Source organism: Pristis pectinata, chromosome 32 (genome assembly GCF_009764475.1).
Source record: "Pristis pectinata isolate sPriPec2 chromosome 32, sPriPec2.1.pri, whole genome shotgun sequence".
Classification (NCBI taxonomy): Eukaryota; Metazoa; Chordata; class Chondrichthyes; order Rhinopristiformes; family Pristidae; genus Pristis; species Pristis pectinata.
The window spans coordinates 5,206,418-5,223,997 of record NC_067436.1 but is presented as its reverse complement, the minus strand read 5'-3'; the positions used below and the strand labels follow the sequence as shown (position 1 = coordinate 5,223,997).

The window sequence follows — 17,580 nt, the reverse complement described above, 5'->3', positions numbered from 1 at the left end:
TCTTGTAAATTATCATTAAAGAATGCATCCTTTCCCTTTTTTTTGCCCTGCCACACCATCTCTTTCATGCTCCCCTTTTAGCCATGCCTCCATCACTTTTTAAAAAACTTATTGAACATTAATGCAACAACAAAAAGGGTACTCAATAGGAGGGTTGTGATTTTCACGTATACATGGCCCTTGTTAATCATGAGCAAAATCTATTACATTAATGATTTTGGAATTTAAGGTCTAGCTTTCAAATAATGAGACAAAATGAGGAAAAAAAAATGGCCTAGAGGCTAAAGAAAAGTGTTTCTCACTGGGTGACTGGTGTATTTGGAAAGAGATGTTAAGTTGAACAATATAATTGTAGCTCATACCTCAAGGGAAAAATGTAGTCTCAAGTCCTGGCTTTTAGAGAGGGTGAAGCTTTCAAGTATTAATGTGAAATTGCTTATTACAACACAAGGAAACCATTTGTCAATTGAATCCAGTTGACTCCCAGCAGAACAATCCATCCACCTTATTTCCCTGCAGCTACATCTCACATGCATGTAAACTCCCATTTGGTTCTTTTGCTATTTGCATACGACTAAGGGGTAATGTACAATAACTAATCAATCTGACAGTATGTCTTTAGGATGTGGGAGGAAACCAGAACACCTGGAGGAAACCCATGAGGTCACATGCTAACTTCATACAGAGAGCAACTGAGATCAGGATTGAACCCTGGACTTTGGGAGTTGGGAGGCAACAATGTTAACTGCTGTGCCACCTGTACATTTCAATGGATGGCATTAAAAGAAAAATAAGAAAGATCAATTAATTAATATAATTGTAAAATTTTTGTAACAGAAGAATCTGGTATTTTCTGCTTTGGGCCCAGGGTAATATTGCCAGATGTCATGAGTGGTTCTTTGTTAGTGTCACACTTGAACAAAGAACAATTAGATACTTGTTTGACTGCCCAAGTGTTCCTTTTGATTATATTTAATCTGTAACTTTGAGTGTGTGCTTTCCTGTCATCCAAGTTTCCAATGTCGCATACTGACTAATACACTTCATTCTTACTTTCTTGTATGTTTCCTTTCTAGTCAATGCTGATTTATATTGTTGCATTTGATAATTCAAAGATGCTGAAGAATCTGGTAATGATGCAGACAAACTGAATCCTGCAAAATTCATTGATCTGGTAGTTTTCACATTCATGCGACTTTGAGCTTTTTGTTTAGAGAAATATACCAAGAATTATCCCCTGATATTAATATTCTGCGGCATAAACATTATCTAACAGTTATTGTGGCATTCCCCAGGCAAATAAAAGGGACAGGAATATTAGAAAGAGGATTGATAGCAATGCAAAGGAATCCAAAAGTTCATCTTTCACTTTGCTATTTGTGATTAAAAGAAATAATGGACTACTTTGGGGATTAAAAAAGACTATTAGTCACATGTACATCGAAACAGTGTCTTTTTGCGTTACTGAGAATGTTCTGGGGTGCAGCCTGCAAGTGCTCTACCGATGCCAACATAGCATGCCCACAGTTCCTAACCTGTACGTCTTTAGAATGTGGGGGGAACCCGGGGCACCCGGAGGAAACCCAAGCAGATGCAGGGAGAACGTACAAACTCCTTACAGACAGTGGCGGAATTGAACTAGGGGTCGCTGGCACTGTAATAGCGTTACGCTAACCACTACACTATGGGAATAGAGAATGGTTGAAATATTAAATAACTATTTTCCATCTGTCCACTGGAGAAGCTGGCACTAGTTTATCAATCCCTTTGATTTGACTTTGCTTTTCAAGTGTATTATGTTATACTTTGAAAACGTTATGAAAATGTATATCAATTGCTCTAATCTCATACTGCTCCTTACTACTAGAAACAAGAGTTAGTCAAATGCAAGTTGCCTTTAAACAATGGTGAACAGTACTTCTGTGGTGAGGCCTAGATTAATAAATCTAAATCATTTGTAAGGGCTGCTTGGGTGAATACTAAAAGTGCCAAACTTTCTGCTGAATCCTCACCATCCTGTGGTTAGTACCAACTTCTTGCAGTCTCCCAGCTGGTATGTTGGGAAATCTGGGTGTTGAACCCAAGCTAGACATGATGCATTCGGTTATTATTTATTTCAGTAGAGAGGAATGTTCAGGAGAGAGGTTTCAAAGATTTGTTTTTGAGTTCATTTTTAAAAAATTAGTAGTAATTTTTAATATTTACCAGTTTTTTAAAAGTCAGACATTGAAGACATGGCAGTCGTTTAAGCTGTGGGCATGACTTTACCGCTGTCAAAAAAAGTGCTAGCTTTATTTAAAAGGATGCTACTACACAAGGGTGCTAATGCTAAAACCTTTAATTACACAGCTAAATCATTCAATGCTGTGTAGTCCATTTTGGGAAGAATATCAAGGGCTTAGAATTTTTTTTAAATTCCTATAAATACAAGGTAGAGTATTTTTCTTTGAGCCTAGAAAATTGAAAAGCAAGACACTGCAGATGCTAGAAATGAAGTTTTCAAGAGGAAGTAGGAATGTTCAAGATTGGAATTATTACTGTTAGAAAATTACTTAAGGAGAGATTTTTTTCAGCAACAGTGGTCAGTAACTAGGAGACACATTTAGGTAATTTACAACAGAACTAAAAGTGAACTGAGCTGTTAGGATCAGGAATCCATTGTTTGAAAGCACAGCTGAAAGTTATTCAAAAGATAATTTCGAAAAGGGCACTGAATAAAGAATGAAAATATCTTGCTGGACTATGGAGAAGAGGGGAGAGAGACTAATTGTTTATCTGTTTTGGAGCTGGCAAAGACAGTGGGCTGAATAATTAACTTCAGAATCATTGTGGTTCTGAACACTCTATGTAGCCATGTTTATCCTTCCAACAGGAGTTTCCTACTGGCATTTGTAAGGAAATTGGTTACTGTGGAATCTGTTCTAACTTTCAGCCAGACAGTGGAGCAACAGCAACTTTATAATTACTTTTTCTCTTTTGCATTAAAATATCGCTGACGTTCCCAATTTCACTTTGAACAGGGGTTTATCTTGCCATTTGTTCATTGTTTCTGAGTTAGCAACCTGAAACTCCCTGCACCTTCACTACACAGGCTAAAACAGTCCACCACTTTCTTCCCAAGAGGTACAAAGTTATAGGCAATAATCCAGCCTTGTCACCACATCCCCATAATTAATTTAAAAAGAAACAATAGCCTAATTGGGGGTAATAGTTTTAATTCTGGTGTAATAAGTGTGGTACATCAGTAAAATGATTTTTCTGTGTAGTTTGTAGTTGTCACTTTACCAGAAAGATATGATTGCATAGGAGAGGGTGAAGAGAATATTTTCAAGATTCTTGCTGGGTCTGGAAAATTGCAGGTGAGGAAAGATTGGATAAAAGCCATAATTTTTTGGAACAGATATGGCTAAGGTGGGGCAGTTAATGTGTATAAAATTGAGGGGCTTAGATTGAGGATTGAGTCGATGCTCAACTTGAAACGTCAACTGTCCATTTCCTTCATAGGTACTACCTGACCTGCTGAGTTCCTCCAGCGCCTCTTGTGTTGCTCCAGATTCCAGCATCTGCAGTCTCTTGTGTCCTCAAAGATTTATCTCCCTTAGTAAAGGGTCAAAAATCAGGGAACACAGAATTTAAAGTGGTTGGTAAAAGAGTTGATGGAAGATGAGGAAAATGGTTTTCTTTCACACCAGATGGTGATAGGGGTCTGGAACCTGCCTGTGAGGATGATTGAGCAGAAAACCTCCATATAAGTGCTCTCTTATACCTTGTGCTGAACTCTACTGTAAAGAGGTTGGATATCTGAAAGGAATCTGAAATCTTTCAATTAGCTTAAAGTACTTTGCCCCATAATTTCCTTTCAAAGCTTATGCAACCTGAGGAATTCAGCAGAGGGGGCCTATTTTCACATGCTCATAAGAACAAGTGCTTGACATATAGATGCTGAGAGGTTTCATTTCCTGTCAGATCTAGAACTGGGGAGTATACATAAGGGCTTTCAAGGCTAGATGAAAAGAAAATCCAGCCATTGTGTGAATCTTCGGAATTCTTTACTGTAGAACTTTGTGCGATGTAAAAATATATCCAAGATTTGGTTCAGTAGCTATTGGGTTAAGATGAAGTGGCATTGAAGTGTATCAGTCATCATCTTACTGATTTATGCAGAAGGTGACTCCTTTCCTATTTTGTTTCCTTTAAAATAATTAACTCGGCCCTGATATCTTGATAAATGTATGTTGCAATCCTCTTCTAGGCAAATATAGCCTTTGCAAGGGTGCTCACAGAACGCTGCAAAGCAGCTGTTTAAGGTGGGGGTGGTGAATACTCTCTGTATTTAGCCCCTTAACTAAGGGTCAGAATTTCTATGAGCCTTTTCAATTGTTTTCTCTCTTTAAGATCTTTAACATATGGGCCCATAAATCTCTGCTCATCCACAATTCTGAGGTTCTTGCTTTGATAAAATATTGAAATGGATGTCCTTCCACTTGTCTGCTCATTGTCTGTTTGCAACTTCTGTCCTCTACGTTGGCTACTGTGTCACCTAGCTTAGCATTGTCAAGAAACTTCGAGAAATGGCTTTATTTATAAATGTGATGCTGAGGTCCAGTCATATCCCAATATTTCACCTCCATTTCCTACCACAAGTAGGTAGCAAATCCAGTTCCACATGTTCCCATTTTTCAGTTTCTCATGTGAAACCAATGAAATGCCATTTGGAAGTCCATATGAAATCCATTAGAGACTTAATTATGTGTCACTTTGGTTACTTCTGAAAGGAACAAATAAATATGACTCATCCTTTACAAATCCCTGATCAGCTTTGTTTATCCAAAGCATCGGCCAATTATTAAAAGTTTCCAGAAGACTGATTGTAAAGAATTGTTTGGCATGGATGTGAATGATATCAGTGTGCCTGCATTTTCTGTGGGACTAGATAATATTATACTTGAGTTTTGTGTTTAAAATCCTCCAAAATAATTAGTCCTTTTTTTGTTTCTTAGCTGGGGTTATTGATGAGGATTACAGAGGAAATGTTGGTGTAGTTCTGTTCAATTTTGGAAAAAAAAGTTTTGAAGGTAAGGGATGGATCAACAGTAAATTTCCATTGACCTCACTGTTGCTACCACTTATGAAAGAACATTCACTAAAAATTTTCTGTTTATCTTTATTTAATGTTATAAACAACATGCTCTGTGGCTACTAAATAGGAACTACCATTTGAGTGGGATTTAACTATAACATGAAGTAATCAACCAAATTCGGCCATAGAAGACATTTCAAATTTGAGAGAATCTTTAAAATCGCTCATTTGATGTTCACATTTTTGCCGCAAACTGTATTTCACAGTGAATTTTGAAATACAGAGAACAATTTTGAAAACTCACCAAATATATATGTATGCCACATGGTCTAATTTGTTCTTTCTATCTTGGCTATTTTGAATCCAGTGATCCAGTTTAGTTATTGCAGCTGTGTTTAAAATACTTGGGGGCAAAATTTCATTTGTCAAGGTTTGTCATGTAATTAAGTTAGTGTTTATTGTGGAAGGCTACGCTACCACTTTGTATTAAATGATAATGTGACGACCATTTCTACCTGTAATTTATTCTTTAAAATATGATTTTGCAAGAGGGTCCATTTGAACCAAGCTAATTTGATTCTGTCAGGAGTTAAGTTGTAGACCTTTTTTGTGAATTGGCTACAGTCATCCTGTGTGGGGGTGGTGGGGAGTGGGGGAATCATTGTTGGAATCTCTTGCGACAGCTGTAGTAAGAATGCCTGTGTTTTAGGCAGAGGATGAGAAGAGAATTGGGCTTTGCTTCATAGCTGAATTGCTTGCCAAATTTGAAGAGATCTAGGCTGACACATGACAAATGGCCACTTGCTACCAAAGAAACTCCTGGCATCTGAAACCAATGACAGTATGAGTTGCTAGATTTTAACAGGGGAGGAGATTCATGTTCAATGTCTTAACAAATGATAGCTAATGCAGATTTATCCAATTGCTTTGATGATTACTAGAAACTAGTCACATTAGGCTGTATTATTTGTTTGGTATCTTGGTTACCATACTTAAGATTGAAAATAATTCCATGCCTTACTTTCTTTATACAATGATGAGACCTTTGTCAAGTTCTAGCATTTAAGTAATGAGGTTTAATCCAAAGGGGGAGAAAATCCTTGTATGCATGTTTTGTACATATTTTTGTGACTGGTCTGCTGCTCAGTTTGATTGCGTAAAAGTTTTAATGTGGCGGGTCATCTTTTTAAACTTGTGGCAAAAATTCTAGGTTTCATTGCAAAAAGAATTAACTGTTAATATTCTTAAGAATTTAAATGGCTTGAAAGATTTTTGAACACTGGCATCAGTTTATTTGTAGGCTACAGATAGAATTGTAATATATTATAAACTGTTCAGTCAGATATGAGCCAATGAATGTTAAGTGGAAGGACATACAGGAGAGCTAAATATCTTTGTACTAAATAATTTTAAAGAAAGCATTTAATTTTCAACATTTTATTTTGGTAGTTAAAAAGGGTGATCGAATAGCTCAATTGATATGCGAACGCATCTGCTATCCAGAACTGGAGGAGTTAAAGGTAAGTAATTTTAAAATTCAATTTTGATTTTATTTTCTAGTTAAGCTTTTCATTTTATTTATCCTACTGTCTTCTGCAGAGCCTGGATGAGACTGAACGAGGTGCAGGTGGCTTTGGGTCCTCTGGTACAAACTGAACGTGATGTTCTGCCAAAACATGTCAGACATTGCCTAATTCTCTTCAGAGATGTTTCAAGCTGTAGATTCTTCATGAAAAGTTGTGATCTATGGTCCATTTGTTTTGCATTTTGTCAGAATGTCAAAGCAAAAAAGACTTCATGTATGTTTGAGGCTGGTTATGAAATAGAGGTCTCTATGGTGACTGTATGTAAGCTACTGCTAGAAGAACGGGATGTAATTCATTTGGTTATTTTGGTAATAAAAGTTGACTTTTTTTTTTATGGACTGGATTTTGTTAAAGCTCGTGTCTTTGCCAATCTATAAAAGGAAATATTTTCATATTTACCTTGGTGAAAAAAAAATTTATGGTGGTAAAGCATGAAATTCTACTTGCTACTTTTCCATTAGAAACAATCCATACTTTCTGGAAATAGAATGTTCACTGCCATTTTCAAGTTCATTTGGGCAAAACAAATGGGAGCAGGCGTAGGCCAATTGGCCCTTTTGAGTTTGTTCTTCCATTCATCACAACCATGCTGATCTACCATGGTGCCACTTTCTTGTACTGTTCTCATATTCCTTGATTTCCTTTATCCAGAAACTTATCAAACTTTCATATGAACTCGATGACTGAGCCTCCATGTTTCTTTGGATTGGAGAATTCCAAAGTTTCATCGCTCCCTGTGTGAAGAAATTTCCCTTCATCTCAGTCCTATGTGGCTTGCCTCTCATTCTGAGACTGACTTGGTTCTAGATTCCTCAGCCAGGGGAAACATTCTCTGATCCAGCCTGTCAGACACATAACAATTTTGTAAGTTTCAATGGGATCACCCCTCATTCTTCAAAACTCCTCTGAATCCAGGCCTAGTCTCAACACTAATTGGCCTTGAAATGTGGCACCAAGCCTCTTGAACTGCTACAATATATGTAATGAAAGTATTCCTACAGTGCTATCAGATAAAGTGTTGCAGGATTTTATCCCCAAGTTAATAGTGATGTCTAAGTTGACTAGCTTAATCTCATATGGAGTGAATTGAGTTGGCTGAAGACTGATTTCTGTGATGGTGGGGTCTCTGAGAGGAGGTGATGACCCTTGTATGCAAGGATCAGACATTCACGTCGAGTGCTAACCAGTAAGTGATTCTGACTTTGCCCCAGTAGGAGAGATGAGTTGGAGTTGCATGGACAATTTATGGAGCACTGAAGCAGCAACTGTAGTGTTCAGTGTTTACCTGTAAGCAAGGAACTCTGCTTTGGTTTCTGCAAAAATGGCCAGAATTTCAAATCAATTATTGGCAACTCACCCCCTGCCGCCTCATGCACCATAATACTAATGTCAGTGAATCGGAGTCTTAGTTTTCATAAGTATGTCAACCATATCACATGTGCAATCTTCCAGCTTTTCCTTTTCTGCTGATCCTTTCAAATTTGAATCCATCTGAGTGTTTTATATGGTGGATGTAAGATCCCATCTGTATTACAGAATAGTTCATTGATTACTACAGTGCTTGCACTGTGGTAAAAATGTACTCAGCCCCAATCTGGGGTGATATTAACATAATATTTCTGCAAGTCTGATTCAGAATCCAAATAGTGACCAGCTGTATCCAAGTTGGTTTAAAAGTAGATGGGGGTGGGAATCAACATTCAGACCATTTCCAAATATTTTCAACTGGAGCCATACCAAAGAGTTTCTGATGAAGTTAAACTTTGTTTCTTGTGCTTATTTTAAGAATAAATAAAGCATATCTACATGATTTGATGAAGTCTGTTTGCCATAAGCCCCGGAGAGAAGAGTTTCTGCTGGAACCAATATGGAAACATGATGCCATTTTGCAAATTGACAATAAAGGTTTGTTTGTCTTCCACCGAACAAAATCCAACAGGAGAAGTGCAGGGTTCCAGAAAGCTGTGTTCCTAATGTGACCTGTTTCTTAGAAACAGCTACACAAATTGAGGCCATTTTTGTGTTTTTTTTTCTTTGCTATTGTGATGACTTTCACTAACCTGATTGCACTCGCTCTGAAAGTTTGCACCGATACAAATTTTAACATTGGCCAGCCAGGGTTACATCCTCATCAAGGGATCAAGCAACTTAAGATGTTTGTGTCTAGGATCCAAGGCTGAAGTAAGCAGAACTTTCCCCACTGACTATGCCAGCAAGTGCTGTATGCCTCCACAAAGACTTCAACTGCAGGCTCGAATTCTGTCAAGTTATTGGACTCTACTGTCAGTATAAGATATTTAGAAAGTAGAGTACTAGTAATTGGTTGCATCATTGATACAGAGGAATTAGCTTGTCTAATCCTGTTGTGGCCCATTTCAGGGACTAATACTGACAATTCAACTGAAAATTTTCATCTGTTAGTTGCAGTGTTCTTGGTATTCTAAATTCCTGTCAGGTAATGTCACAGCCCAGCTCTTATAAGTCTGCAAACAAATCTCCCACACACAACACCATGTGCTGCAATAGTGGATAAGCTACTGTTCTGGTATGTTTCTATTTTAAAACATTTGCAGTAAAGGAATATGATCAAAATATGATAAAAGTCTGTTGCAAGCAATGACCAAATGATTTCCTACTGGCAGCTTTAATGCTATCATGAAAAGCCGGGTTAAGTGTGTGAGCAAAGTATGACACTATCTCCTGTTTTAGTAAACTTGCATTGACTAGGTCCATATTGCATGGATGGCCTTGCTCACATGCCATAACTTGACCTTCCACGTTCCAAGATTCAGCATTGCATTGAAGGATATCTGCTAAATTGGGGGCCATGTCTTTTCAGAACTATGTGTAGCTAACAGTGTTTGGCATTCTGCAATTCTTGATGTAATGACAAGAAATGATTCCATCATTGATCTATGATAGGAAAATCATGCTCAACTAAACTACTGGAGTTCTTAGAGGATCAGACCAGAAGAACAGATAATGTGGAGATTCTGAATTTAGATTTTTAGAAGGCTTTTGATGAGGTAGCTCTCAGGAAGTTGGTTAATGGGGCACATGAGAAGTGTTTAACACAAAGAATGAGGAATAAGCAAATTTTTCAGGTTGACAAGCTGTGATCTGTGGGTACTATAGGGCTAATTGGGTGGTTCACAGGCTACATTAACAGTTTGCCTGAAGGGACCAAATTAAATATTTACAAGTTTGTTGATGCTAAAACTAGCTGGGATTGTGAATGGGGAGGGGATTTAAAGTGCCTTCAAGGGAATATGGGCGAATTAACTGAGTGGACAAGAATGTGGCAAAGAATATATAATGTGGAATATGACAAAACAACTAAGATGGAGGTACAAGAGGGAATTAGGAGGGCAAATGATATGTTTTTTTATTACAAGAGGATTTGAATCCAAGAATAAAGATGGAGTCGTATAGGATCATGGAGAAATTGTATCTGGAGTTTTCACTATAGTTTTGGTCTCCTTACTTAAAAAGGCATATTCTTGCCTTGAAGGAAGTGCAACGAAGATCCTGATTCCTGGCATGGCAGATATGAAAAGAGATTGAGTGGGCTAGACCTATATTCTCTGAGGTTTAGAAGAATGAGATGTGATTCACTGAAACTTATTACTGATGCTGGGAATGCTCCCACTGGATGAGGAAACTAGAAGCAGGGATTAGAATAAGGAGTTGCGATTTAGAGTTGAGATGAGGAAACATCATCACTTTGAATCAAAATGTTTATTATCACCGACTTAAATGACATGAAATTTGTTGTTTTGTGGCAGCAGTACAGTGCAAAGATAAAATTACTATAAATTACAAAATAAATAAATAATGCAAAGGAAAGGAATAACGAGGTAGTGTTCATGGACCATTCAGAAATCTGATGGAGGAGAGGAAGATGCTGTTCCTAAATCGTTGAGTGTGGATCTTCAGGCTCCTGCACTTCCTCCTTGCAACTTGGTGGGTTATGAAAGCTCAGTTGTTGGGTTCATTCAGAACAGTTCGTTAGCGATGTGGATGTTAAGGGAATTAAGAGAGAAGGGGATAGTGCAGGCAAATGATGCTGAGACAGACCTGCCACCATTTCTGGTGTTTTCTGATGTCATTTTTGCTTTGCTCCTTTCTGTGGTGCCATTGATATTAATCCTTATTAATAATTACAAAGTCTGTTTTAATGCAGTAACAAACTCATTTGCCTGCCTCCCCCATACCCTGATCGCTGGGTATAAAATGCCTTGGAATTTGATGCAGTGTGATGCTTGTGATTAAAGACCTGCCTATTGCCAGTCATTCTAGCCTATGGAAGATTGCTCGACAATCTGAAACCTTCCTGATTACATTCACTTTTATCAAATTAAGTGTAATTGTACAGTTTTAGAGTGCTTGAGTGCTAAATTAGTGCTTGAGTGCTGATAACTATTTTGAGTATTCAAACCCACCTTGTTCTGTCTGTCACTAGGTAGATAGTGTCCCTCAAGAGAAGTGTGGGCATGAAGGTGCAGCTGTGTGAACAGACATGGTGAGCAGCTGCTCAGTGAAAATGCCTGTAGACAGAAAGTGGAAACGCTGAATTAATTAGGCTAAAAAAACACACACACACTTGTGAATAATCTGGATTGAAGGGAGTCAGAATGTGACATTTGATGAGTTTTAGGCACTTTTCTGGCAGGTACAATATGCAATTTTGCAGCTGGATATATTCAGATATCCACTAGCAAAGCAGCACAAATAATCAAAGTATACAGCTTTACCAGACAGGAATTATATTAGACAGTATAAATAGTAAAATTTGGCACTGATCAAAATATTTGGCAAAGAATGCTGAAAGTTGTTAGAAAATATATTTCAGAGTGGGATGGATGAGTCTGGATTGTTGATCTGGTCCTCGGCAGCTTTTTTCTGCCAGTCTCGTTTTCCCATTTCCTTTTACCATCTTATGGTTTCGAGGTCTGAGGACCTACAGCAGGCTCAAGTCAATCTAGCACTGTCTTGGGCATTAGTCCCCTCTGAGCTGGAGTCACTTGGTTTGCCTTGAACAACAAGCATCGAGGCAATGAACAGCCAACATAAACATCACTACCTAGCCACGTCTTCTCTGAGCTTAGTCAGGTCATAAGCTCAGGAGTTGGGCACAGAAAGCATTTCTAGGATATCAAGGTAAAGATGTTGGCGTCTTCAAGGCAAGAGCAAACATTTGGCAGCAGAAAGCTCTGAACAGTCCACAGGTACAATGATGAGAAGTTTCTGATTAATGCAAAATGAAGACGCTCAGAATAGGGGTGAATTTGAGTACTCAATAATTAGCAATACTTAAGTACTAATTTAGTACCCAAGTACTAAACAAATGCACTGAAAGTTACATATTGTACCTGGCAGAAAAGTGTCTAAAAACTCATCAACTAGGTATAGTACAGCATACCTGAGAATGAAAGTTCAGAGGGCAGAAAAGTGCATTCTGAATTGACCTTTCGTCAGGTATTTTATAATCTTAGGAATGATCCTCTCAAAACTTGAGCAGAAATTGTGGATAGGAAAGACATCTTAAGATCAAATGGAGTTTCCTCTGCCTCATTATGAAACTTGGCATTGTTTATCCTGGCTGCAGCAGAGTGACTTCAGTACGTTTCCCAATTGGGCATTAATTGAGTGAAGCTTTATTAGCACCTGTTTGATTTTGTGTGGTTAGCTTCACTTACCTAATATGGGCAAGTTCCCGGAATCTTTTGAGCTTGGCACGAAATTGCAGTGTATTCAGTTATATACTGAGAGTGCTAGATTAAATTAAAAGGTTGCAGATGCTTTTAAGTAGTTCCCCATGGTGATGAATGTATTGGTAGCTTTTATTACTAAGATCTCTAATATTTTTTTTAAATACACAGCTTTTCAAAGGTTGTTTGGGTAATTGCTGGCAAAATAATTAGGGAAGCAGGAAACCAAGTCTGGCCAAGTGATGAAGTAGTGCAGCACTGATGCTCTGTTTTTTTTTGATGTCAGGAGAGGCAGTGCTGCTAGAGGTGATGCTTAGTAAACTGGCCCTGGTTCCCATTCCCAACCCCACTCTTCCCACCACCCCACCCCCAGTCTAATTCTCATTGGAAAATACTACAGTCTGCCCAGGGCGACTGCCTTGCATTTACTGGCCAATTTTATGTGTCTGTTTCTGATGTCTTCACTGTAAAGTTTCAGTTCTTTACTGTCTCCATGGTGACACCTGCAGGCAATGCTATCCTGAAATGTAAATGTGAGAGCACAACTTGGTGAGTGCACTCATCTTTCCGTGATAATCTGACTAGAATGACAACCCTATGTTATTCTTCCTGTGGAAAAAAGTTACCATAAAATGATCCATTGTCTCATTAATTAAGATGTTCCAAAAAAAGGGAATGCCAAAATGGTTGGCACAAAGCATTCTGAACAAGAAGAAAACATTTGGAAAAGCAGCCCAGAAACTGAATATTGATTTAGTTCTGTTTTAATTAAGTTTATACTAAATACATCCCGAACAACATTATACTCTAATTTTGTCTCAGTTGATTTCTGAATCACAGCTAACTCACAGACTCAGTCGTTGGGAAACAAAGACTCAGGTCCATCTGCTCCACCTTTTGCCATCCCAATGACCACATTTGATAGACTGTAGAGTAAGAGGCTAATTGCAGTAGTCATAGAGAAGTGGCCATAAAGTACAAAGTGGTGGAGAGCTTCATGGATCACGTTACCTGTCCTCCCAAACCTTGCTCCACCTGCTTCTTTTAACAGCCATTTGTCACTGGTCAGAGAAATCCAGTTCACATTTTAATGAATCAGTGCTATCTGCGTTAATTTCCCCAGTGAATCTGTGAAACCGCTCATCCAGTGAAACATTGCAGATTACTTTTAAGTTTACCTTATCCATCTTCAACCCCAGGTTGTGTCCCCTATTGTACTCTTTCAGATAAGGTGAAACAATCAGAATCAGATTTATTGTCACTGACAACTCGTGAAATTTGTATTTTTGCAGCAAGACATAAAAATTGCTATAAGTTACAAAGTAAGTAGTGCAAAAGAGGAATAACATGGCAATGTTCATGGGTTCATTGACCATTCAGTAATCTGATGGCAGAGGGGAGGAAGCTGTTGCTAAAATGTTGAGTGTGGGTCTTCAGGTTCCTGTCTGACGGTAGTAATGCAAAGAGGGCATATCCTGGATGGTGAGGGTCCTTAATGATGGATACCACCTTCTTGAGGCACCTCCTCTTGAAGATATCCTGGATGGCAGGGAAGGTTATGCCCATGATGGAGCTGCAGCCTCTCTCGGTCGTGCGCATTGGAGCCTCCGTACCAGCTGGTAATGCAACCAGTCAGAATGCTCTGCACCCTACATCTGTAGAAATTTGCAAGAGTCTTTGCTGACATACCAAATCTTCTCAAACTCCTAATGAAGTAGAGCTGCTGGCGTGCCTTCTTCATGATTGCATCAGTGTGTTGGGCCCAGGATAGATCCTCTGAGATGTTAACACCCAGGAACTTGAAGCTGCTCACCCTTTCCACCACTGACCACTCAATGAGGACTGGTGTGTGTTGTCCTGACTTCCCCTTCCTGAAGTCCACAATCAATTCCTTGGTCTCATTGATGTTAAGTGCAAGGTTATTGTTGTGACACCTTACCCAGCTGACCTATCTCACTCCTGTACACCACCTCGTCGCTGTCTGAGCTTCTGCCAACAACTGGTGTCATTGGTGAATTTATAGATGGCATTTAAGCTGTGCCTAGTCACACTCATGAGTGTAGAGGGAGTAGAGCAGTGGGCTAAGCATGCCTTGAGGTGCGCCTGTGTTGATTGTCAGCAAGGAGGAGATGTTACTACTGATCCGCACTGACTGTGGTCTCCTAAAAAGGAAGTCGAGGATCCAGTTGCAGGGAGAGGTAGAGAAGCCCATGTTTTGAAGGTTGTTGATTGGTACTGAGGGGATGATGGTGTTGAATAATGTTGAGAGGATGAAGCTGTAATCGATAAACAGCAGCCTGACTTAAGTTTTGCTGTTGTCTAGGTGCTCCAAAGCCAAGTGGAGAGCCAGTGAGAATGTATCCGCTGTAGATCTATTGTGGGGGTAGGCAAATTGCAGCGGGTCCAGGTCCTTGCTCAGGCAGGAGTTAATTCTAGCCATGACCAACCTCTCAAAGCACTTTGTCATAGTCTACATTAACAAGGCCCTCTAAAATGCTGGAGATATGTACATCCTTTTTTCAGAAAGACCATCCCCAAGTTTTATGATTCCTTATAATCTAATTCATCATAATTCAATTCCTCAGGTACTCTGGTTCCTCTTCCATATTCTTTCAAAAACTTTATAATTTTATATAATACAGCCAGGAGATATACTGTATATTGGTATTCTATGGTTTCACCAATGCTTTGAACTCAAAAATACCTTCAACACTCATCCAAGAGGGACTGTGGAACATTCTTCTCAAATATGCAATAACACTCACAGATTCTGTGTCAACGAGCTGTATGTTACGATTCTGAACAATGTTCCACCACAGACGCAATCCCAGTGCAGACTGGGATTGTGAAAGGATGTATCATCTTTCTAAGCATCTTGATCTTCAAGTCGTCGAGTTTTTTGCCATCTGCACAAGTACATGAATGCACAGATGCAATGAAAAACTTACTTGCAGCAGCATCACGGGCACATAGCATCATATAAGCAGCATTCAGCAAGAAAAAACATAAATTATACAAAATTTTTACAAGAAAGAACACAAAACAAAAATAAACAAGTCCATTTTAGTGCAAAGTGATCATAGTGTTGCTAAACTGTAGTGATTAGAGTTTTGTTGGTTGGTACAAGAACTGAATGGTTGAAGGGAAGTAACTGTTCTTGAACCTGGTGGTGTGGGACTTCAGGCTTCTGTACCTCCTGCCCGATGGTAGCTGTGAAAAGATGGCATGGCCTGGATGGTGGGGATCTTTGATGATAGATGTTGCCTTCTCGAAGCAGTGCCTCCTTTGCTGTAATGTTGTACCTTCCCACTGCTAAACTACAGGATGAATAGGAAACTATGCAACCCTCATCCCTATGTCATTCGTGGAATTGTTCAGATGATGCTAGCTTAAGTGGACACTTGGAGATCAAGCTCTGTCATTGTTAACTCACTGACGCGTACAAGGGAATAGCCTTATACTAAACATCTGTAGGACAAACGTCCCAACCAACTTGACCCCAGTGCACAACACCGTTGTCTAACAGTAAAGATTCACAGTGAGTCTCTGGAAAGTGTTAATCATGTTCTATATCTCTGGAGTCACCTCTCAGCAAAGGCAGATCTTGATAATGAAATTTACCAATGCCATTATCACAACCTTTAAGGAAAAGAGTGCTCAAAGATCAAGACTTCAAATCCAGCACAAAATTTATGGTCTACTGGGCAACAGTGATTTCAACCCACCTACATCCTTTGGAGATATGAATACTAATAAAAGTCTCCTCAAATCACTGTAAACTTATCGCTAATGTCTCTACAAAATCCTCCAAATTCACCAGTGTAAAAGAAGAGAAGAAAATGCTGAAGGTACTTGCCAGGTCAGACAGCATCTGCAGAGAGAGAAACAGAGTTAATATTTCAGATTGATGACAGTTCACCAGTCCTCCAGCAGATCCAGGTTCACTCTCTCAGGATAAGTGAACCAATGTCCATGTCCTCCCCCAGCACTGAGGCTAACCACATTCAGATAGCTTTAATGCCTAACTCCGGGCTCTTGAGGCTACTCCAGACTCTGTCACTACAAGAAATTTCCTGGAGGACTGTGAAAACATCTCAAGAATATTTTTAAAATCTTCTTGGGAAGACTTATTATCCTCATCCATTCATGTGAATCCCTGACCTATCACCACTCAAAATGGAGAGGGTACATCTGGGAGGGGACTGAGCAACTTGGTTCTCCTCAGGAACTTCTGCGTCTAGGTGAAAAAAGCAGAAAACTCATCATCTACCCCTTCCAGCATCTGCAGCCCCATCACTGCAGGGTCAGTGTATCACACACAGGATTCTTCACCCAACTCAGAAGTGGAGTCAGAGAATTTCATTCTCAAACCTAAGAAGATTGTATAATATTCTGTGGCCTTGCTCATGTTTTTAAAAAATTATTGGGGATAGCCAATATCTGGGACATGTTCGAATATTTCAGGTACAGCAAGAGGTTGGTTATCCAGCACATCACTAATTTGCCCCCTGCAGCGATCAACACATCAGGAGGAGAGCCAGGGTCCACATGAAGATGATGCTGAGTGACCAGTCCTGATGGTGCTGGAGAATGTTCATGGCCAATCAGGTTAACCAGTGTATTTGATTAATGGGCACCTGTCAAGTGTGACATGTGCCAGATAGCAGAGATTTTACTGTAGATAATACTGGATAATTAAAGGATTAGGAGAATTGAATGTGGCATATCTTCTTGCTTCTGTCTGCTGTTCTTAGTGCAGAAGACTGTCACTGAAGAATTATTTGGTAGGAGAGCAATAACATGACTGGTTAGTATTTGCATGAGACGTGGGGGTAAACTACCAGAAATATTAATGCATCTGGGAAGAAAATGAGGTGCTGATTCAGCAATGTGTTCTCAGTTGGACAGATGCATGTTCTTTAAAGATTAGTAGGTTGGATAGGTAAAGCTACAAAGTCAGTAGTGTATATTTGAAAGCTTGGATTTCCTTAGAAATTCACTCCCAGCCAAAAAAATTGAAATGACACAGAAAAATTAGATTCTCATCTGCTGAACTAATCTCAGGTGACCACGTAGATGGGTTTGTCAAGCTTCATTTGGTGTGATTAACAACATAAACTCATCATCTTTGCTCCAAAGCACAGAAACCAGGGCAACATGGCTATTGCTTGAAATTGACTTGCTTTTATTTCTACGTGAAATA

General features: G+C 39.1%; 1 protein-coding gene across 1 annotated transcript in view; it reads left to right on the top strand.

The window, feature by feature from the left end:
• Nucleotides 1–7,004, top strand: part of LOC127585331 (deoxyuridine 5'-triphosphate nucleotidohydrolase-like) — a 33,399-nt gene extending 26,395 nt beyond the window's left edge. Inside the window, exons 5-7 of the mRNA XM_052042713.1 lie at nt 5,001–5,075; nt 6,530–6,600; nt 6,680–7,004. Of these exons, the coding sequence (XP_051898673.1) occupies nt 5,001–5,075; nt 6,530–6,600; nt 6,680–6,736 (203 nt within the window). The 3' untranslated portion in view covers nt 6,737–7,004. The remainder of the gene's footprint in view (nt 1–5,000; nt 5,076–6,529; nt 6,601–6,679) is intronic.
• Nucleotides 7,005–17,580: the final 10,576 nt, after the last annotated feature.